Genomic DNA, 23,633 nt, shown 5'->3' on the forward strand with positions numbered 1-23,633 from the left:
TTATTAAGTAGTTCAAATCTGATACTGTGGAAAAAACAATGTAATAATCAACAATGGTCTTCCACCTGAGCTTCATATTAATAGAAATCTTTTCTGGGAAAAATCATCACCAAAGGTCAGTCAATAGTACCAAAATACAGCTCTGGGTTTTCATATGAATGTATCTTTTATTGAAACACAGGTACATCACACACATCCTTTCTACCCAACTCCTAAGATCTCTGTAAATTCCAAAGGGAAAAGTAGAAATGTGATTTTCCCCTATTAAATGTACTAGATATTTTTGTCAATGTCAAATTTTTATAAGATATTTATGATTGATAATTGAGATTTTAAATATGAATTGTATGTTCAAAGTCAAACTTTATCTCTGGGCTCAGAGCCTTTTTACTGGCTGTGCCCCATGCCTGGAACATTCTCCTTCCATGTTTCTATCTTGGGATTTCCCTAGCTTCCTTCAAGTCCCAGTTTAAATACTACCTTCTACAGGAAACCTTTCTCAATCCCTCTTAATTTGAATAATAATAACAATGAAAGCTAACATTTACATAGTACTTACTATGTGTCAGGCACTGTAGTAAATATTTTACGAATACATCTCATTTGATCCTTGCAACCTTGGAAGGTAGGTGCTATTATCCCCATTTTACAGATGAAAAAACTGAAGCAAACAGAGGTTAAATGACCTGCCCAGGATCATACAACTAGTACGTGTTTGAGGACGGTTTTGAATTCAGGTTTTCCTGATTCTACCAGGGGTGGGGACCCTGCAGCCCACCCCTATGCCCAGTGCTCTATCACTGTGCCACCTAGCTGCATCTAGTGCCTTCCTGCTGTTGATTATTTTCTATTTGTGCTATATATATATATATGCAGCTCGTTTGTACATAGCTGTGCATATGTTATCCTCCCAACTAGACTGTGAGCTCCTCAAAGGCAGGGACTGTCTTTTGCTCTTTTTTTGCATCACCAGGACTTAGCACAAGGCTTGTATATGTGTACTTACTACATAGTTTTTGACTGACAGATTGACAGGTAGATCTTCATGATGAGAAAGGACTTGTATTACAGAATCTCAAAGAATCCCAGAAATTCAGAGTTAGAAGGGACTTCAATGGTCAGTTAGTCTAACAAGTACCTGAATTAAAATTCTCTCTACAACTTCCCTAGCAAGTGGTTTTGCACCCTTTGCTTGAATACCTCCAATAATGGTGGCCTCACTACTTCTGGAAGTAGCTCACTCCACTTTTGTGATTTTCCTTACCCCAAAACTAAATTATCCTCTTTGTAACTTCTATCCATTGTCCCTCTCTGAAGCAAAATAGAACGGGTCCTACATTTGGCATTTCAAGCTGTTTTAGATGCAACCTATCTTATTATAAATTTCTCTCTTTCGTGTATTCTAAGGACCAGCCAAAATGGCTAACTGATATTCCTGATAAATAAAATTCCATTTCTCCCAGTCTTGCAATGGCCAGTACCTCACATCTCTTGCATGAATGAAGTCTAATCTCACCTTCACTTGACAGCTCTATAAATACTAGAAGGTCTAAGTATTCTCTTCTCTAGGCCAACATCCTCAGTTGTTTCAACAATTGCTTATATTGTATATGACCTCTGGTCTGCTTGGCACCCTGATTATATTGTCTGGATGTACTTCCCAAAATGTGGCACAGAACTGAAAACAATACTCCACATGTGATCTGGGCAGGGCAGAGCACAGCAAGGTCATCACCTTTCTTGCTATGGGCAACATACTTATTTTTTTTTTCTTTTTGGAGGGGGGAAAGCAGGGCAATTGCAGTTAAGTGACTTGCCCAAGGTCACATGGCTAATAAGATTTGAACTCAGGTCCTCCTGACTCCAGAGCCGATGGTCTATTCACTGCACCACTTAGCTGCCCTGCAACATATTTCTCTTAATGTACCTTAAGTTAACTGAATTGATTTATTTTCTGAAAGTATATAAATTAGGAAAAGCAAAATTTACTGTTTCCAAAGAAGAAATGTTGGGAGGCAATGGGATTTCCTGAGGGGAAAGAAAGCATTAAAGTGTTGTCATGGGCTGGCTTCTTCCTATATCTTCAATTATTCCCATCACAACTCCTTTAATTGCTCTATATCAATATAGAAATATAATTGTTATAACCAAGTAAATATTGTCACTCATCAAAGACTCCTACTTGCCATGAATTCCTAATCATAAATCATATCTTCCCCCATTGGGCAATAGGTTTCAAAGGAACCCCACTCATATATTGTCTTCCTCCTTTTAGAATGCAAGCTCCTTGAGGGCAGGGGCTATCTTTCTTTGTGCTTATATTTGTATTTCCAGCACTTAGCACATTGCCTAGAACATAATAAGCATTTAGAGATCACTTGCTGACTTGACTAAAAAAATACCTCAAATCATAAAACCTTTAGTATTGAAACACAGTGCAGTCTTTGATAGCCAAATTTTGTAGAGAACAGATATTCTCTTTACAGAGGACATCCATGCAAAGAGATAACTCAGAATCTCAGAATTTTTAGAGTTAGAAGGGACCTTAGTGAATGTTTAGCCCAATTTATCCAGTTACCTCATTTTATGCATTAACAAATGGAGGTTCAGAGAAGTCAGATTAATTTGCCTAAGGTCACAGAGATAACTCTTGGCAAAGCTGAGAAATGAATTGAGCTCCACACTGACTCCTACTCCAGTAAATTTTCTACTACATATCACTGCCTCTTGTGGAATAGGATCCAGTTAGTTCCACAAATTTAACTATCTCCAGGGAGAACTTCCAGTTCTCTTCTGTATGACCACGACGAATGAAGAACTACACTTTTTGTGTCTTATTAAGGATTTAAATTTCCAACAGATAATTATGCTTTATTAACTTCATAATGGAGCTCTGCCTTCCCATTATCCCAACTATTTTACCTCATCACCTCATTTTGTAAGAACAAATAAGGAGGCATCCATTATGACTTAGAAGCTAGACTAGTGCTCACAGAAATAAAATCCATGCAAGGGCACAGATTAATGACAGTTGAGTCAAGTCATCAAGCATTTACTACATAATGCCAGGAAATGTGCTAGGCACTGTAAATACAAAGAAAGGCAAAAACAGCCACTATCCTCAAGGACCTAATGGGGAGAGATAACATGCAGACAATTACGTACACCCAAGATATAAACAGGCTAAAATAAAGAGAAAATCAAAGGGAAGGCACTGACATCAAGGGGGTTGAGGCACAGGAAAAACTTTTTGCTGAAGATGGGATGGATTCTGTATGTGCCATATCATTTCATCAGACCCAGCTTCTCTCCCACAGAATAGATACTTAGCTCGAAATGTCAACATTCTTCTCTGCTTTCTCAGCCCTCCCCTCCACATCTCCCAAGGTCTTGCACAGTGGATAGGCAAGGCTAAGATCCATCCTCTTCATGTCCCATTAGAAAAGGAGAGGGCCTTTGGTATAAATATAGGACTTTCAGAGTCTTTCATCTAAATCATCGTTGGTTTCTCTAGACTTAGTTTCCTCAAGTCTAAAATGAACCAGTTAGACTAAATAACCTTCTAAGGCCCTTTTCAGCTTTTCCATTTTAAGACTGTGACTATGACTGTCAAAAGGATGAGTATATACATTCAGTGTATACCTCTAATAGGTATTTTCTTTCAATATTTTGCTCCTGACTGTAAGTTAAAAAACAAACAACCATTTGTTGAAAACCAAAACTGAAAGCTAATATCAAGAAAACTACAAAAGAAAAGCAGATATACAATGTTTGTATAAGGCAGAATGAAATAGAGCTGGCCAAGTAATATATCCCTGTTTATTTCTAGTCTCTCACTGACATCATGGGAAAATCTAAGATTTCCCACACAAAAACACACACACACACGCACACACACACACATATATGCATATAAAATTTCTTTAAATGCAGACCCTGTTGACCCACATAACTAATCATAGCAGTTTTTGTCAGTGTTATGATGTAATATGACTCCAAATGTCACTATATCTTGTTTTCAGAAATAAACAGAAATTATTTTGAAGAACTAGATTTAGTTATAGAGAAGGATTGGGCACTATTGCATGTCATAAATCTAATAGGGTCCTGAGAATAAAGTGATTTTGGTGGTGGGGGGGCAGTACTTTACAATGTTCTTAACATGCAAAGAAAAGAGCCAGACTCCAAACAATACCCAGTATCCATGGTAATATATGACTCTACAGTCTCGTCCTGAAAAGAGGAAATTACTGCCCCTTCCTTTTTTTTTATTTTGCTGCAATTTAAGGACTTCATGATTCATATCAACACTGACTTCAAAGACAATTTTTCAATTGGGTTCCCAAGCACTTGACCTCTCATTCATTCATTCTTAAGCATGATGGAACTGTGAAGCCCTGAATTGGTCTAACTAGAAATGGTCTAACTCCAAATGTGGAGACTGAAAACGGAGTACAATTCACCAAACTTTGACTTATCAATGTTAAGAAGGCTGCTTTTTAGGTGGATAGTGGATAGAAATAAAACTAGAAATTTTACCAATGTTGGGAACTCATGGATGGAAAGAAAACTCTCTCTACCAACACAGGTTGATACTTTTTATGCAACTCTGAGTGTTAGAGGGTTACTTAGAATGAGGGGTTAAGTGATTTGCCCATGGTCATAGATAGGTATGTGTCAGAGGCAGCACCTGAGGCCAGGTCTTCCTGGCTCTGAGGTGGATATTTCATCAAATACTCTACGGTGTCTCTCATATTTAGGTTCATATTTAAGTAGACAGGATGTAAAAGTGTTAGTGGTACATGCATATGTATGTGTGTGCATGTGCGTGTGTGTATGTGTATATGTATGTATGTAGCAAGAGGGGAAAAGAAAGGGAAAATAATGCACTAATGGCAGATGTGGAGTCAGTTTTCACATGGTCTTATGTGTAGGAACTGAAATAATTATCCACATAAAGTATCTTATCTTTCTATAAAACTAACTGATAAGCAGTTAAGAGACAGGTAAAAACAAAATAAAATATTATTTCTCCTCTAATACAGAGTAAATATCTGACCAACATAATATTAGGGAATATAACTGCTTCATTTTCATTTAAATTGACCAGAATTTCCATCTCATTAAAAATCTTTATCTGATTGTACAATGGCTATGCATAATTGATTTATTTCTTTTTCTCTTTATTTTTTGTACCTCTAGTTTAAATATAACTTTCATTTGCCCCTTGGGTCAATCAACAAACATTTGCTTACTGCCTGCAATCTGTAAGTTATTATGCTGGCTGCTGAGGGGAGACACAAAGAAGATATAGCCATTGTCTTATATGAATTGAGAGCCCAGTAAAGAATCTTTCTGAGTTCAAATCTGGCCTCAGATACTTACTAGCTGTGTGACCCTGGGCATGTCACTTAACCCTGTTTACCTCTCATCTTTGCCAAGAAAACCCCAAATGGGGTCAGGAAGAGTCAGATACACTGAGCAACATAAACAAAAAAGAACATAATACATGCTCTCCTAAACATAACCCTACATCAAGTGTGACATAAGAGATTCATGAAATGCTATCAGAATTCAGAGGAGAGATTAATCATTTTTTTAAAGCAATTGGGGTTAAGTAACTTGCTCAAGGTTACATGGCCAGTTATTTCTGGGTGTGGTGCTAAGTATCTGAGCCCAGATTCCATCCCCCAAGTCATCCCAACACTGGGGGGCCAGTGCTCTTACTCTCTGAGCCACCTGGCTGCCCCTAAGCAATTGGGGTTAAGTAACTTGCTCAAGGTTACATGGCCAGGTGTTTCTGGGTGGATGCTAAGTGTCTGAGCCCAGATTCGAACCCCCAGGTCATTCTGACACTGGGGCCAGTGCTCTTACTCGCTGTGCTACCTGGCTGCCCCTAATTAATCATTTTCTGAAATGATTGGGAAACCATATAAGGCTTCATGGAGGGGAAGGCATTTGAGTTGAGATAACAGATTACAGCTAGAAGGAACCTTAGTGATCATCTAGCCCAATCCTTTCATTTTGCAGATGAGAAAACTGAGACCCAGAGAAATCCAAGTCCAGTAGGCTTTCCTCTACATTGTGCAACAGGCTTTGAACAACAGGTAGGAATTCAATAGCTGAACGAATAGGACAATACTGCAGACAGAGACTCAATATTGTGAGCAAAAGTAGCTAGGTAAAGGGGGAGCTAGGTGGCTCAATGGCTCCTCTGGCATCAGGAGGACCTCAGTTCAAATCTGACCTCATATACTTACCTCCCATGTGACCCTGGGCAAGTCACTTAACCCCTATTGCCTAAGACAAACACACAAAAAAGGAACCTCCCCCTAGCCCCCAAAAGTTGCTAGGTTAGAAAACATGGAATGTACTTATTAAATAGTCAAGTATAACTGGAACATAGGATATATAGGTGAGTAGTGGTTCCCTTTTACATATTTTGCTTAGTAATGTAAAGTGAGCAGTACAACAGATAACATATATCATTTCTTGCAAGGTAGTTGTAACAACTAACTTTTGTTCAGCTTTAAGTCACTGGCTAAATTGAGATGAGGGTAAGACAAGGGAACCTGGGGAAAGGACAAATGATTTCTTTAAATATTACATATAAAAGATCATGGATCTCACTAAACATAATATTGGCATTCATCAACCAGAAGGGATTAGAATCTATAATATCAGTTTCCAAATGTTTCAAAATCACTCTACTATGCTCTGGCCAGGCCCCATTTAGTACTGAGTTCATTTCAAGGAGCTACATTTTAGGAAAGGAAAGTCACTGACAAATTGAAACATCTCCAGGTTCTAACCATGATGGTGAGGAGACTTGAATACATGTCACATGACCGTACATTAAAGAAACCATGAATCTCACAAGCTTGGAAAGATATGACAAGATGGAAATAGTCCTTGTCTTAAACTGTCTAAAGAGGGATTTGTATTTTGCTGTTTGGTCCCAGAAGGGAGAACATAAATGTGGAAAGTTAAATGGAGGCAGATAGACATGTCAGTTCAATAAAAGAAATAACTTCATAGTAAATATAAGTGTCCAAAAATGGAACATTCATCCCTTGGCAGTAGTATATTCCCTGACATTGGAAATTTTCAAGTGGATACTTGGTGATTAATTGTCAAGGATATTGAAAAAGAAAGGAGGTAAGAAGCAGGAATAAATATCCTCTGAGATCTCTTCCAACTCTGTAATACTGTGATTCTTTGAAATATGGAACATTTTTTGAGGGGTGGGTTTAGCTTTGAATTTGTTGAATTTCAGGTGATGACAGAATAACCAAGTGGAAAGTCTCAGTTCATGAATGGAAATGTGAAATTGGAGCTTGAGACAAGATCATGAATAAGGAGTGATCCCTATAGAGGTAGGTGACTTTCCCTGAGTCTCTGTTTCACCCTTGTTTCAGTTCAGCCAGTGGTTTATCCTGGAGCCAAGGGTAAGCATAGCTGGAGAAAGCAGAGCTAAAATTGGTCCATGTGCAGCAACCTGAAAGTTTAAGTAGAGAAGAACATAGCGCTGAGGACTAAATCTTAGACAATGCCCACATTTAGGGGACTAAGGGAAGGATAGGAATCAACAAATGAGACTTAAACTAGATAATAAAAGCACCACTCAGCTTAACTAATATACATTTATTACCAGATAAGAGGTAGCGTGGCACAGCAGAAGGGACCTGGCTTGCCACATGCTGGCTGTGTGACCTAGCATCAGAGACTATGCTCAATCTTGGGTATACAAAGGCCAGAACTTTACAGTGTCTGCTCTTGGGCAGATTCCTTTCTGTGACTGTGGGTGGGTAGGTGGGAGATGGGCGCTATTATTACTGTGATAGACTTACCTGGTCTGAATGTGAAAGTTGTTGGTGGTCCCTGTGTGCTCATAATCATGGATGGCAGCTGCAAAGACCATCGCTAAAATTTCCAGTTCATTGAGCCAGTGCTTGTAAATAAAAGCAACATTCAATTATCTTTGGGGTAATGAAATAGTCAGCAATAAACAAACACAAGGACACATTTTATTGTGTTATAGAACATATAGTTATCTACTGATTTTTAATGAACTTTTCTCTCTTCCTATTCTGGGTCCATAAAAGAAGTATATTGGATTCTCCAAGGTATTAGATAGTACTGAGAGAAATGAGAGTTGTCTTGGAAAACTTTAATTCAGTCGCCATAATTGCATAGCCTTTCTGAAATGGACACTGTGTCATAGTTAAAATATTAAACCCTCCCTGATTTTTTAATTCAAGCATTACCCAAATTTTAATTTTATTTTTTTTATCAAATCCATTTCACTTCATTGGATTCCACATATAAACCACACCTTGGGACCATAACCACATCTTACTACAAAACTCTCTCAAAGTTTTATAGCAAGATGACACAGTCCTTCTGTTCTTTATTTATAAAGTAATAGACTCAATCAGTTAATACTAAGTTAATCAATAAACATTTATTAAGTGCCTATGTTTATTGATTAACTTAGTATTAACTGATTGAATCTATTGCTTCTTGGTGAGAATATTACATCATATAAAAAGAGGCAAAGATGGTTCCTGCCCTTAAGGAGCCCACAAACGAATGAGGAAGACAACAAGCAAACATACATGTATAAAAAAGCTGTATACAGGATAAACAGGGAATAATTAAAAGAGGGAATGTACTAGAATTAAGAATTAAGAGAATTAATTAAGAATTAAAAGGCTTGCTGTAGAAGATATACAAAAGGAAGACCTGTTTTCATAGACATGGCCAATGTGGAAATTTGTATTCCTTGATTATGCATATGTTTTTAGGATTTGGTTTGTTTTTTTAGTGGAAAAGGGATGTGACAGGAAGAGAAATAAATGCTAATGAATTGAAAAATGTGTATTTTTTATATATGTATACATAGAATTCATAATAATTTACCATTCAATAGCTTATTACATTGGAGAAGTAATTTCTCTGGATTTTAGTTTTCTCATCTGCAAAATGAAACTAGTAATACTTGCTTTCAGTACTTCATAGGGTTGTTGGGAACAGCAAATGAAATAATGTATAATTATTCACATTAATATTAATATCATATTAAGTTTCATATTAATATTAAAAGTAAAAAAATCACATTGTTGAAGGAGTATTCCAACTATAAGACCAAGGCATACACACACATATATGCACACACACATACATATACATACATACATTGACATGTATTGTAATTTTGTATATTGATATGTATGGTAATACAGGACAGACTTACTACAGAAGCTCCAAGATTGACTGTAGAGCAAGATTATTTCAAAATGATTTAGCAAACCAAGGTTTTTTATAATATTGGGGGAACAAGATCAAAGGATGGGTGGATAACAAATAATGGGAGGTATAGTAGATAGATTAATACAACTATGGGACTATTCCTGAAATTGTCATATTATGAAATTGAAAATTAATTTTTAATTCTATTTTGTTAAGATTTAGACTATTTTTGGTTTACAATTCTATTCTTGTGATTCAGGTAATCTCAGGTCAGGATTCTATTCTTGTGACTTTGTATCTCCACTTTTGTCTTTTGACTTTTACCTCCACACTTGTAAATTTGCCCTTCACCCTCATTCAAGAGAAACTTGTTTAACCTAAAGGTCAAGATGATTTAATCTAAGCTGTTGTGACAACTGCCATTTCCCCCAAATTCCTTTGTGATTGAGGGGGTTTCAGAACAGGAGGTCAAATGTTTTAATATCAAGTGATGTGAGGAGTTACTTTCTAGTCAATCAGAAGACACATCCAAGATGTTGGAGTTTTACTCTAGAACTACAAAGTTTAAGCTATCCAGAGCCCTTCGCACTAAGCTTTCAGAAGAACCCAGAATCTAGTGGACTTTGAGTCTTTATCCTATAATTTACTATTTTTGTGCTTCTAGAACACGAGCCATTAGGCAGGATACTAGGGATGTTCTCATTGTCTAAGAACATAGATTCAGCTGTAGTCCCACTTCTCTGGCTATAGAGTATTTCCACCTTAATGTCTCACTTGGTACCTCAAACACAATGTGTATAAAGTGGGATTTCCTGCCCTGTCAATCCACACTTTTAACTTCTCTATTTAAGATATCACTTTTTGTTTGAAATATCAGTCATATTTGATTCCTCCCCCTTCTGGTGTGTTTAGTTTGATATTTTAAATGAATAAAGATTTCATTAAGGATGTTCTGTAGTCAAATGGAGATTGGGTATGATTAGTAAAATGTCATTTAAAAATAGGAAAATTTGAGAAAAATTTCATTGAAAGAGAATTTTTTTTATTTGAACTTAGGACTTCCTCCATGACACTGACAAACACATCACTGAAGTATGTTTCCTTGTTTCATGTCATGGTTGAAGTTGAAATTAAGTAGATCAATGAATACTTCTTTCTGGGTTTACAACTGTCATGGACTCAGATTGGAGTATTTAAAGATTATTTGTTTCTATTTATTTAAGTGCTTTTTGGAAATAAACAAACAGTAGACACAGAGGGATTCCATATTCTCTGCTCCTCTCAATAGAAAACCAGCCTTGCCACCTACAAAATGAGTGACTTTAGGAAGTCACACAACATCTTTGAGCTTCCATTTCCTCATCTAGAAAATGAGGGTTAGATTAGTTGTCTATAAGGTATTTTTCAGTCATAAATACATGATTGTATGATGCTAGTTGTGTGATATATTTTTCTTGGCTTTCTTAACACATAGCATTGTGCCCTACACATTGTATGCAATCAATATGAAAACAAATTAAACTGAATTTCAAGATATTTTACTCATGTCCTTATTTGGTTTAGGTTGTCATATATGCCCACAATACTAGGGAATTAAATACTTGCTGGATGGAGCAGTTTCTGGTTTCTCTCAGTCCCTTGCTGTGGCTACTCTTATGTATTGATTAAACTCTTCTATGAAATAGTGATAGAGAGATCTTTATTTTTGTCCATTTCCTATCTTTTCAGAGTCAAAAGCTTGTTTCATCAGATTAAGTTGTAATAGTTATAATTGCATAAAATCTCTTTTCTTTCCTCTCTTCTAATTTGGCATTAATTTTTATTTTCTTCTAGCTAGGCAATATCTGAAATAGAATTGATTCTGTTTCTTCCTCAGATATAATTAGTTTCTGATGTGAAGCTAAATAAGCAGAGCTTTAAAAAATATACAACTAATTCTTTATAAAATGGGAAAAAACCAACTACCACCAAAAATGGTACAAAATTACAAAAAACAATCATGACCTGAAAGAAGAGTTGTAACGAATTAGGGCAGACAATTCAGAACTGAAAATGTATTAAAAAAAACTAATTAAATAGTTAAATAAAACAGAAAAAGAGAAGGTATGTGAGAAGATGCCTCCCTATCCATATTCCTCTGTAGAGTTAGGAGGGCCACAGATATAGAACATTGCAAATATTTTCAGATTTTTTTATTTATTAATTCATTATGCTGATTTTTTCTCTTCGTTTTTTCTTTACAAAATTATTTCTTACATGGGATGGTTCTCTGAGATGTGGAGATAAAGAAAAAAGAAACATAGATGAAATAAAAATAAAATATGTCAATAAAACATGTTTTAAAATATATAATTGGTTTTGTTTTTGTGACAGTTCAGTGCTTGCCATAACCAGTTCTTTCTGGCACTCTTTTTGAGAAAAGTAAATATTCAGGATGATAAATAATGAGTCTTCTAAATTGTCTTCATCTGCTTTCCTCTTTCATTTCTTCATCATGAACTTTTTTTCAATATAGTCCTTGCTGAACTCTTTGGTACCCATAAACTCTCTGAAGTGTTCAAGCATAAAGGTTAATGTTGACTTAGTTTGACAAGGCTATTGTCACGTTATTTAGAAAATTTTCTTATTTCTTTGTACTTGTTGGCAAATATTCAACATAAACTGTAATTATCCTCATGATAGTCTTTTTTCTCATTCTCATCATGAACACCACAGTCAAGTTGACTCAAATGTCCCATGAAATAGTACTGCCTTTTGCCTTTTGGGCACATGATGAAACAAAATCTACCATTTCCTTTATTTGTTTACAAAAGGAAAAATTGTGATACTCCATTTCTTTGTAATTTACTTTTATCTTTTGGTTTCACTTATTGTAAAAATTTCAATATTGAAGTGGGGTTCAGTCCCTTCAAGTCATTAGTCACTGGACAAAAATTCACATTAGGAGTACAAACAATCAAACTAATGATTTTGGATGCTTAAGAACGCTGCAATTTTTGTTTCCTTTTATTTCCTAGACTTAAGAAAAGCACCAACTCTCCAATCCTCAGGAGACAAGCCATTCTACTTTGCTAGGCTGGTACTTGGACAGGAAGCCATAGTCAAGTCACTAAGACTAGAACTTAAAGCTATTCTAGCTTTGTAGGACCTGCCAGAGCCTATATTCTACCAGCAAAACCATGGGTTCACAAGGTACAAGGTCATGTTTTTGCCATGATGAAGCACTGGAGTAGAAACTGGAGTAGAAATTTAGTGAAGAATCAATCACCTCTAACTAGGCAGGAGAGTCAGAATTAGAGTAGAAATTTTCTTTGCCCAAATAATTTTTTTATAAAGAAAATTGAAACAAATCATTAAATATATAAAATGAATGATAATAATGAATATTACTGAGTTTATTGTTAGACTAAGGGAAAGCCATATGCCTCATAATTTCTTAAAGATTTTCAAGCCTGCTTGTCTGAGGTTCTCTATTAGGAAGCAAAATTTAGCAATGGAAGGGACCAATCTATGGTACAGAAGAAAATGCTAGCTTTGGAGTGAAACACTTGGGTTCAAATCCTACCTCTAACCCTCACATTCAACTCATTATACCTCAGTCTTCTCATCTGTAAAATGATGGAAGTTGGACTAGATGGCCTTTAAAGTCCTTTCCAGCTATAAATCTATGCTCCTACCCATCATTTTACAGTTGAGGAAACCAAGGCCCAGAAAGGGTAAGTACACTGCTTGGGGACACATAGCTAATAATTGCCTAGATAGCTAATAATTGTCTTGAGCAGAACTTGAACCCAGAACTAGAACTCCTGAATATGAGTTCAGTATTCTGCCTGCTCTACCATGCTGCTTTCATCAATAGGGTGGAACAATAGCATTGAACTGGTTTGTCTCAGAGGATAAAAATTTGTTGGTCTTTGTGGTAATTTGTATTTATCTTCATAATATAATTGTGTTTATAGTTCATATATGTATAATTTGTCTATTGTGGTCATATAATAACATATCATGTGATATATAATTTGCAATAGAATTGTATTTATAGTTTGTATTTATCTTCCTGGTAAAAGCCAAGGAGGTGGGGATAATACTAATCTATTGTACTTGGAAATCACCTAGAGAAGTAGTCAAATTCTTATATGCATGAATTACTTCTTACTTTCTGGATGGCTAGTCATTATATTATATTTGGTAGCTTGCTGAGTTTGATGCTCTAGATTACTTTTTTATTTTTCTTTTAACACTTACTTTGACTGGGCCTGGATAAATACGATGCCATCAGCAGTCTGATATAAAATGACAGGTATAGAACATAGCTGTGCCCTGGCATGTCTACCCATGCTTTATCTACACTTATGTCAATGGGGAAAGACAAAACAAAGCAAAATAGTAAATTTGAAATCACAGGACCTATCTAAACTCACATCCTGGCTATTCCATTCCCTAGCTGTATATCCTTGGGCAAGGTGTTTGTCCACTCTGGTCCTCAGTTCCCTATCTGCAAAAGAAAGATACATGGACTAGATGACCTCTGAGGTTGCTTTTAACTCTACATGAGCCTATGAACGTAGTAATGAAAAGAAATAGGAACAAAATTTTTTTTAAACAACAGATATTTTCTAAGAAAGCATCCTAGGTAGGTCTGCTATTCACTACCTATGAAACCTTGGCCAACTCTCTTCACCTTTCTGGACCTCAGTTGCTTCGCCTGTAAAATGAACAGATTTATATTAAATGATGTCTAAGGTCCCTTTCCAGTTATAAATCCTTTGATCCTATGTGTGGTTTATATACATTGAAATTTGAACAGGGAAAGACACTGAAAAGCATTTGCAGAAAAACAGTTAACAGACTGCTGTGTATAGCTAATCAGCATCATTATCTGTAAATCAACCTAATGAGGATAAAAGAGAATGTGGTACTCTATGTTCCTGGAACTCACTCTGGGACTGGATTTCAAAAGTTTCAGCCTCCCTTTTCCCCACTGATTTTTGTATTCGAAGTACAGTGCCTAAAAACAATGTGGTACCAGCAATCCACTAGTATGAACTACGGTAAAGGTCCTTGCCTTATGTCAATCATACTGAGACAGTAGAGAACTTCACTGCATAAAACAAGTCATTTCATGGGCTGTTGGTTGTGAACATGATTAGTTAGGCATCTGAGTTGCACATCACTGTCACCTGTGAAGAGTCAACAAGTGAATAAAGTAGCAAAAGAAATGAGGGCTGGTGAAGACCATCCAGCCGTCTGTATGTTGTGCTGCCAGCTCCTGGTCCTGAAGTTGTCATTCATGACACTAACAAATAGAAGAACAATGATTCCATTAAAGGTTGTTTCAGTCAATGGGGACTAGGCACTTCTTTGACATGACAGGCTGTATTAGTCATCGAAGAGAGAAGTGAGATGCTCCATAAATGTCACACTGACAGTTACCTTGAAACTGCAAGCCATTAATTCTGGCAGTCAGGCAAATGACCTAAATCTTTTCATTGTCAAAAACCAAAGAGTCCCTTCTCAACAGAAGAGTCTCTTCCAAACTAATAATATTTCTACAGCATCTTTCCCATCTCAACCCAGTTCATCTATATGTATTAAATAGAAAAGAAATAGAACTTGTACATACAATGCTAAAGTGTCTTGGGATTGTTAAAAAAAATGTAATACAGTAATGTAATAGAATATTATAATTTGATTAGAATAAATATAAGAATGCAAAGTAATTTGGAATAACCTTTATGAAATAGTACAAAACAAAAAAAAAGCACAATAAGAAGAATGTAGCACACACTATGGTAAATCAATAAATTGGTTGACAAGCATTGATTTAGCACCTAGTGTGTTCTGGATACACTATACTAAGTATAAAAAGATGAAAATGAAATTGTCTCAACCTTAAGGAGCTCACATTCAGATAATGGAGATTTTATAACTCAAGGGCATAGGAAGACTGTGGATTTTATTGAGTATGGGAAATGATATAGTCAGATGTGGATTTTAGGAAAATCATTTTGCAATTGGGTAGAGGATAAATTGAAATAGAGGAGTTGAATAAGGGTGGCCTATTGGGAGGTTATTGTAATAGTATAGGTGAGTGGCAATGGAAGCCTGAACTCAAATGATGTCTATGTGAGTGGAGAAAAGAAGAGGAATATTAGCAATGTTTTGAAGATAGAAATGGCAGCTGATTGGACATGTAGGGTAAGGGAGAGTAGGATTCAAGGGTAACATAAGGATTGCAAACTTGGGTGACTGGAAAGATCCTAGTACTCTTGACAGAAAAAGGGAGGCTCAAAAGAAGGAGGGTTTTTTGGGGAGGGAATAAATTCTGCTCTTAATATTTTGAGTTTCAGATGATTACAGTATATCCAGTTCAAAACAATGCAATGTTAGTTCTGTTGGCGGTACCGCCATCCTTCCAGTCACCCAGGTTCACAACATAAACATCATCCTGGACTCTTCATTTTCAAGGTAGTAAATTATCTAACTTTAATTAACTTAACTCTTACTGTGACATATCTAATCAGTTGCTATTCCTACCTAAACAGTATCTCTCTCCTCTCTTTCTTCCTCTCTTCTCACATAACCAGTACCTTAATTCAAGTCCTCATAAACTTTCAACTACAACATTATAAAAGATTTTTAATTAAGTCTTCTTGACTGGTCTCTTCATACTCAAATACATCCTCTATAAAGCTGCCAAAGTGCTTTTTCTAAAGCACAGTTCTGACCGTGTTACTCAATTGCTCAAATAAATTCAATCCCTAATATTTCTAGAATAAAATATGTTGTTCTTGCTCAATCATATCCAACTTTTTGTAAACCCATTTGGGGCTTTCTTGGCAAACATACTGGAGTGATTTGCCATTTCCTTCTCCAACTTATTTTACAGATGAGAAAGCTGAGGTAAAAAGGGCTAAATAACTTGCCCAGGGTCACACAGTAAGTGTCCGGGGACAGATCTGAATTCAGGAAGATGAGTCTTCTTGACTTCAGGCCCAGCATCAATCTGCTATGCCACCTAGTTGCCTGGGATAAAATTTAAATATTCCTATTTGGCATTTAAAGAATTCCATAACTTTTCCCTACCCAACCCCTCCAGTCTTATTACACACTACCACAATATGACATAGGCACCACACTATTTCAGGCCCTTATCACCTCTTGTCAGTAGTCCTAATGCTTCTTCTTGTCTCAAGTCTCTCTCTTCAATCTGTCTTTTACATAGCTGTCAAACAGATTTTACTAAAGTGCAAATCTTAACATGTCACTCCAATATTCAATGAACTCCAGTGGTTTTATATTACCTCTGGTATCAAATATTGCTCTATTTGGTAGTGTGTCCAGCATGCAGTGTTATCAAAGGGAGTCAAGTATCTATGAATCTATGAATGGTCCATATGATCATATGAGGAAAAATTAATGGGAATAAATGGACAAGTCCTTGATAGGGACTTAGCATAATTATTGTCATGCATTTGTCATATATTGTCATATTTTAAGTTCTGAAATTAATTTCAATATAAATAGTTATTAAAGATGTTTAGTTATTTGTACTCATGTTTAGGGCAAAGTTTCTAATGAAATATTTAACTGAAAAGTACAAAGATTTAGAATTGGGGCTGGACCCCAGCTCCTCTGACACCCCTACTTAATGTACCAACATTTGTTCTTCTTTTCCTTTCTCTTCCGCCATCATTTTCATTTTGCTACTCTTTTCATTGTATACCATTCACCACCACCACCCCCATTGTCCAGAGGTACCAAACTCTTCCCACAGAGGTAATTTCTATAACAGTTAAGTGAATTTGTAGGCAAGATTTTGATAGTTTTGCCATTGCAACTTTGGACTCTAATTCAGCAACAAATATGCTCTTTTGACTTATAAAGATTCAGGAGAGGTTGTATCTGGTGTGGTCCCTCTTCAATAAGTCATGGTAATCACATAAAAAACTGAGTAATCTTTGACTGTGGGGATTGATCCCTTAGGCAATCACTGGATAGCAGTAATTCCCACATTGTTGAAGATCCTTGGTGTGTGTTTGTGTGTGTGTGTGTGTGTGTGTGTGTGTGTGTGTGTGTGTGTGTGTAATTCATTATTATCATTCTCTTTAGGATTCAAGGTCAATATGTGATATGGTCTTGAGTCTCTGTACCACTGAAATTTCTTAATTCTCACTTCCCTCCCAGGCTGCCCTCAGGCAAATATATATATTTATCATTTATCTAAAATGCTTTCTGGGAAAATTCAAGTTATATAGTTTTGTTCAGAGTTCTGACTTCTTTTCTTCTTTTATATCATCTAAACCTATCATGGGGAAAAGGGGAGAGTATTCTGGAGGCAGCTCAAATCCTCTCCTGAAAGTCTTTTAAGTAATTGTAAACATTTTTACCTTAATAAGTGGCAAATCTTACAACTCAGGGCTTGATTTGTTGTTTTTTAATGATTGCCTAGACTTAAGAGAGTGATGGAGAAAATGTTAATAGTATAGATTAAACTTTGAAGTGTGTCAAGTAACTGCTTATTAAACCTTTACCAGCATTCTCCTACAATGTAGAGATGGAAAGGTGGAAGAAAAAGAAACAGAGAGACAGAGACAGAGAGAGGAAGACAGGAAGACAGAGACAAAAAGAGAGACAAACACAGAGATAAACACAAAGAGATATAGAGACAGACACAGAGACAGAGACAGACAGACAGACACACATAACATATAATAGTTCTATAAAACTCTCTTCCCCACAGTCCTTCAGATGATCTCCAGACTGTTTGTTTTGAAGTCCATAGACTATAATATCCTTTTAAATTTATTTCATATTTTTGGACAGATGAAAAAATAAAAAGGAATTGAGAAAATGATCTTTTAGCAGAGAAAAAGACAACATTGCTATGAACAAAACTATATAGCTTGAATTTTCTCAACTGACAGGAAACACTTTAGATAAATGGCAAAAATTGGTTTGGTTTTGTTGAAAAGTAAAAGTTATCAAAGCAGGAAATAGGGTAAAATTTGGCCTGCCTCTTGGCCTGAAATGACATCTTGTTGAATGTCTGCTTATTATAATTAGAAAATTATGGAAGGATGTTTTATTTTTATTGATTTAAGTTCTAGCTCAGCATTACTCTTTTCAAGAAAGCCTTTTTGATTCCTTTTGTTTTTACATCTCAGTCATTTCCGGCAACCTCAACCCACTCTCACATCCCCAGGGAGCCTTTCTTTATATATATATATATATATATATACCAACAAAACAGCTTAGCCAGACCAAAGGACAAAATAACCCCATGTGACAATATACCAGCATTATTCTTGCAATTATAAGACCCCGGAATTTAGAGCCATAAGAGTCCTTGAAAATCATCTAATCCAATCCTCTCATTTTACTGGTGAGGAAACTAGTCCCTGGGGAAATGTCCTAAGGTCACACAGCTAGCCTGCAACAAAGATGGGACTGAAATGAAGGGCTTCTAGATATCTTTACACTGCACCACACAATCTCTCTGATTTGTCCTTGATGTACTTCACAGTCTTTTTTCTTTTTAACTTCCACACTTGGCTATTTTATTTTAGTCTTTTTTTCAAAGTCATAGAAACTGGAAAGAAAATCGACACAACTCTTCAAAGGAGCCTCTTAAAATGAGACTATCAGCACTGTGATACTCAAGATGGAGACCTTTGGAAGAGGTAAACATGGTATCTTTAGCCAGACTCCAAAGTAACTTTATCTAGTGTAAATAACAGTATTTGTAGCTGTCAAGAAACAATTTATTCCCTCACACTAATATGTCATGCATATCAAGCCCAGGGAAAGCAAATCACTAAACACAGGGCTTTGACAATGAAATCTTACTAAACTTAAATGTATTTTGTCACTTCTAAAGGATGTCCTTGCAAAGTACAAAAGAAAGAGTTTAGTGCACTGCATGAAAAAAAATAGTAGCTTATTAAAACTGTTAACTTCTAAGGGTTTGAGCTAGTACTTAAACTTGAGTCTAAGTAAACTAGCTCTCTCTGTCAGAGAGAAAGAGACAGGGAGAGACAGAAAAAGAGATAAGGAGAGGGAGGAAGGAGAAAGAGGGAAAGAAAAGGAGAGAGATAGAAAGAGAAAGGGGGGAGGGAGAAGGAGAGGGAAAGGGAGAAGGAGAGAGAGAGAGGAATGAATTCATGCTTCTTGCGGGATATTTCAATGTGATGTTAAGCTGATATTACTTACTAGTTGTTCCTTTGTCCATAGAATGACATTGTGGTTGGACCAGGCCTCTTTTGTTTTTTTAGGCTTGCTGATTTCCTTTTTCTTTGGTAATCAACATTAACTACAGGAGTATTCTAACCCTTTACAATCAAGTAGGGAAATATGAAATAAGTGGGGCAACAAAGACAAAGCCTTAAATGTCAAATTCAAAGGAATAAACAAGAATGGAAGAAAAGACAAGTTAAACTGAATGAGAGGATAGAGAAATGAATAAGGGAAGGAAAACCAAAAATCAAGAACCATAAGGAAGAGAGAAACAGGAGCATCTAGGTGGCACAGTGAATACAGCACCAGCCCTGGAGTCAGGAGGACCTTAGTTCAAATCCAGGTTCAGACATTTTAACACAAAAACTATCAGTGTGACCTTGGGCAAGTCACTTAACCCCAATTGCCCTCTAAAACACAAAAAAAGAAGAGAGAAACAAATAAAGCTTGATAATGGTGAGACAAGTTGTCACATGACAGAGAATGCTGCTATCATTTTTAGAAAGTGTCCTTGAGGCTTGTGGGGGTCACAACTAAGCTTGTACATAAAAAGAAATAGCATATGGGAACCAGAAAATTTGTTGACAAGAACAAGACTTAGGATTTAAGACCTGGAATAACAATTATGCCTTTCTTCAGTTATTCTCTGAAAAGAAAGCATCTTTTTGGTTAGGAAAAACCTTGGATGCCAGAGGTTGGTTGGGCAACTCCAACCCAACTGAAAAGGCTTCAGAAATTGCCCTAGTGACTGTCATGTGAAGACTGCCTTGCCTCCATTTAGTTGTCTCCCATCCCTACATAAAAAATTTTAAATCTCACAATATTCCTTGAGAGATATAATGAGCATAAGTGAATCTGAAGAACCTTTGGTTATCAGTATGAGCTGAGGCATACAACAAGGAGATGCACAATCACCAAAGGTATTTTGCCACTCTCAGGAAAGATGTTCAGTGAAGATTTTAAATCGAGGGTGTTAGACAATGTTTGTTATGTCTTCTTGGTTGAGGATGACATTGTGCTCATTTCATCAAGGCTCAAAACAGTTCAGGTCCTCTTAAGTGAGATCTGTTATCACTCAGAATTAAACTTAACTATTCAAATGGGAATAAGACCCACAGTTGTGAAGGATCTCCTAAATAGAATCTATCACTACTTGAAAGAATTCATCCTCGCTTTTCAAATAAGAACAATTAAATCCATCAAGAATGCCCATTGTACAGATTATGACATAGTTATATAAAGGAACACCTAATGTTTGTCCATCTGTACATTATCTTCAATAGGAGGAATAGAAAACAGGAGTTGGAACTGGGACAGGAGGAGAGTGGGTTGGCCTGAATTTGTAAATCATATGGTATTCTTAATGACCCCCAGCTTCTTCCTGAAACAAATACCCAATTTTAAGCATTAATATTCTCCTGGAAAATACTTTATGAGTCATGGAATAGTACAGTGGCACCCAAAGGATGGTAGAGAGGTGCGTGGTAGGTATGAGTAGGCTGCAACATATTGCCAATGAAGAATTGTGTAGAAGAAATAAAAGAATGTCATCTGAGAGACATAGGTAATGCTGTTTTATTGTTTTGTTTTGTTTTTGCTGAATAATATACTAGAAGATAAAAGTTGTTCACCAGTCCCCATTTTTCAAAACACAGAGTTAATATGATCTAATTCCTCTTTGATTATCTTCTTTTATAAAGTTAAAATACCTATATATTTTGCACAAATTTCAGAATATAACTAAATAGTAACAGAAAATCTAAAATAATGGTTATGTCCTATTTATAATGAGATACTGGACTTTTCTTAAAGTTCTCTCTTTTATTAAAGGAATAGATGAGGCTTAGATATTAGAAAAAAAGGGTGTGATCATATCAATATGCCTCAACCTAGTTCTCTGAGATACAAAAGACAAGATTCCTTACCATGATACCTGTATGAAGCAATATGTAATGAACAGTTTGAGTGACATCTGCTGCATGAATCAAATTATGATATGGATTTTTGTACTTGCTGTAACCAACTTCTAAGGCTTCCGCAAAGGAAATTAGACAAGGAACAGGAATCTGTGGAAAGCAATGGTTATTTGTTATGTTTCTAACAAAATTGCTGCACAAAATTAACATGAGTAAAACAATGTTTGAATGAAATAAACTATTACATTTGGTTATGTTGAATTTGTGGTTAATAACATAGCTGCAACAGACTCCTAGGTCAAACTCTAGTACCCAACTTTGTTATATATTTTAGCATCATTAACAAGTGTTATCTGATAGAAAATTAGCTCTAAAAGGCATGTCTCAGCTGAGACATCTGTGAATCGAAAGGATTGAGTTAAGTGATCTCTAAGAACTCTTCCAGGTTTAGAATTCTATGATTTTTTATATGTTAATAACTAAAATTATTGACTGTAGTCTGTTCAGTAATATAGATTAAATCTAGAGTCATAATGAGGATCAGGGTGACTGATGTTTTGCTTCAAGGCACCAAAATTCAGAGTACAGAAATTTTAACTTATGTACTTTAGCAGGTAATAAGCTAATTTGTTAACTAATTATCTCTGCTGCTTGTTTGTCATAATTATTTTTGGGGATTATTGTCATACCATAAAACACTAAGGTGAGTTGAGGTCACCCTTCATGCTACTTGTTCTGAGCATATTTTGTGCTGATTTCTCTGGATGCCAAAATTGCTAGTTATGGTTCTGATCATTTAGTGACCCTAAAGGCACAAGTTGATTGTAAATCTCTACAGTGCAATTTTGAGACAAGATATTACAAAACATATATATATATATACATATATACATATATATGTCTCAAATGCCCCCATATTGTATCCTTAAGAAATGTTCTCAGATTTCTTTAAAAGGATCTATAACTAGTCAATCAGGACCAATGGATAGAATAGAAGATTTCCAGTCAACAAGACCTGTGTTCAAATCCTGCTTAGTCACTTACTAGATACATAATTCTGGTCAAATCAATTTATCTCAGATTCAATTCAATTTCTTCATCTTTAAAATGGGGATACTAATAGTACCTATATCACAGAGCTGTTGTGAGATCCAAATTACACACAAACACACACACATACACACATAAAGAGGTATATTTATTAATATCTAACTCATTAATTTTTCTCATCACTTAATGTTTCTGACCTTGAAGCGGTTGATAAGGTCATATCTGGTGAACAGTTCATATATCATAAACTTCAGACTGTGCTCTCCACTTGCATCATTTAGGGCAAATACATCAAATGACCATTTATCTACATCCTATAGAAAGAAAAAGGGATATGTTTTAGTTCGTAATGTCATCTAATTCTCTGTCAGTGATTTTAGGTAAGAAAAGGGCAACCTATGGACTGCAGACAGGACTCCATTAAACAGCTAGGGGCACAATGGATAGAGGGCTGTATGTGATATCCAGAGGACCTGAGTTCAAATCCTGCCTTAGACACTGACAAGCTATGTAATCCTAGATAAGTCCCTTAGCCTCTATCTGCCTCAGAGATGAGACTAGACCCTACTTCTGAGGATAAAATGAGCTATTTTTAAAGCACTTTGCAAACTTCAAAGCACTACATTAAGCGTCAGCCAGCTAATTTGCAAGGGGTCTGGAAGAGAAAGGTATTTAGCATATACTAAGGACAAAATGGTTCTGAGAACATCAGGGAAGAGGACAATGATAAACTTTGGGGGGGTCTTTCCCTGATTTAGGGTATCTATTTCCTCTACCTTGTCTCCAATTTAATTGATCAACTTGAAGACCTCACCATCTAAATGGATCTGTTCTTCCATTTTGATTTTGTTCAGTATAGCCTCCATCACAATGGAGACTATATTTGAAGATCATACATCTCCCTATTCAATGCCTTGCTTAATATCTATAAATGAAGAATCACTCCCCTGCCAAATTATCTCTGTGTTGGGATCTCCTCTACCCAAAATAAAATCTGCCCTTGAGGAAGGCTCTGATCCGTTGTCATTCCACAGGACCACAGATGTAAATATGCAAGGGATAGTTGATGTCTTGTAGCCCAACATACTCATTTTATATTTGGGTAAAGTAAGGTCCAGACTAGTTAAATGGCTTGCCGTCATCAAACAGGAAGTAAGGTAGTGGCAAAGGCAGGATTTG

At 36.0% G+C, this 23,633-nt stretch overlaps 1 protein-coding gene across 2 annotated transcripts in view; it reads right to left on the reverse strand.

Annotated features, from left to right (window-relative positions):
• The window catches only part of PDE1A (phosphodiesterase 1A), a 494,981-nt gene that overhangs the window by 88,035 nt on the left and 383,313 nt on the right, over positions 1 to 23,633 (reverse strand). For both annotated transcript variants that reach the window (XM_069068578.1, XM_069068579.1), the window contains exons 5-7: positions 22,652 to 22,768; positions 21,414 to 21,554; positions 7,851 to 7,951 (exon numbers count right to left, since the gene is read on the reverse strand). In XM_069068578.1, coding sequence (XP_068924679.1) covers positions 7,851 to 7,951; positions 21,414 to 21,554; positions 22,652 to 22,768 — 359 coding nt within the window. The remainder of the gene's footprint in view (positions 1 to 7,850; positions 7,952 to 21,413; positions 21,555 to 22,651; positions 22,769 to 23,633) is intronic.

This window comes from Petaurus breviceps, unplaced genomic scaffold (genome assembly GCF_028583685.1).
Source record: "Petaurus breviceps papuanus isolate PSGF00001 unplaced genomic scaffold, PetGlider_PUasm1.0 90763, whole genome shotgun sequence".
NCBI lineage: Eukaryota > Metazoa > Chordata > Mammalia > Diprotodontia > Petauridae > Petaurus > Petaurus breviceps.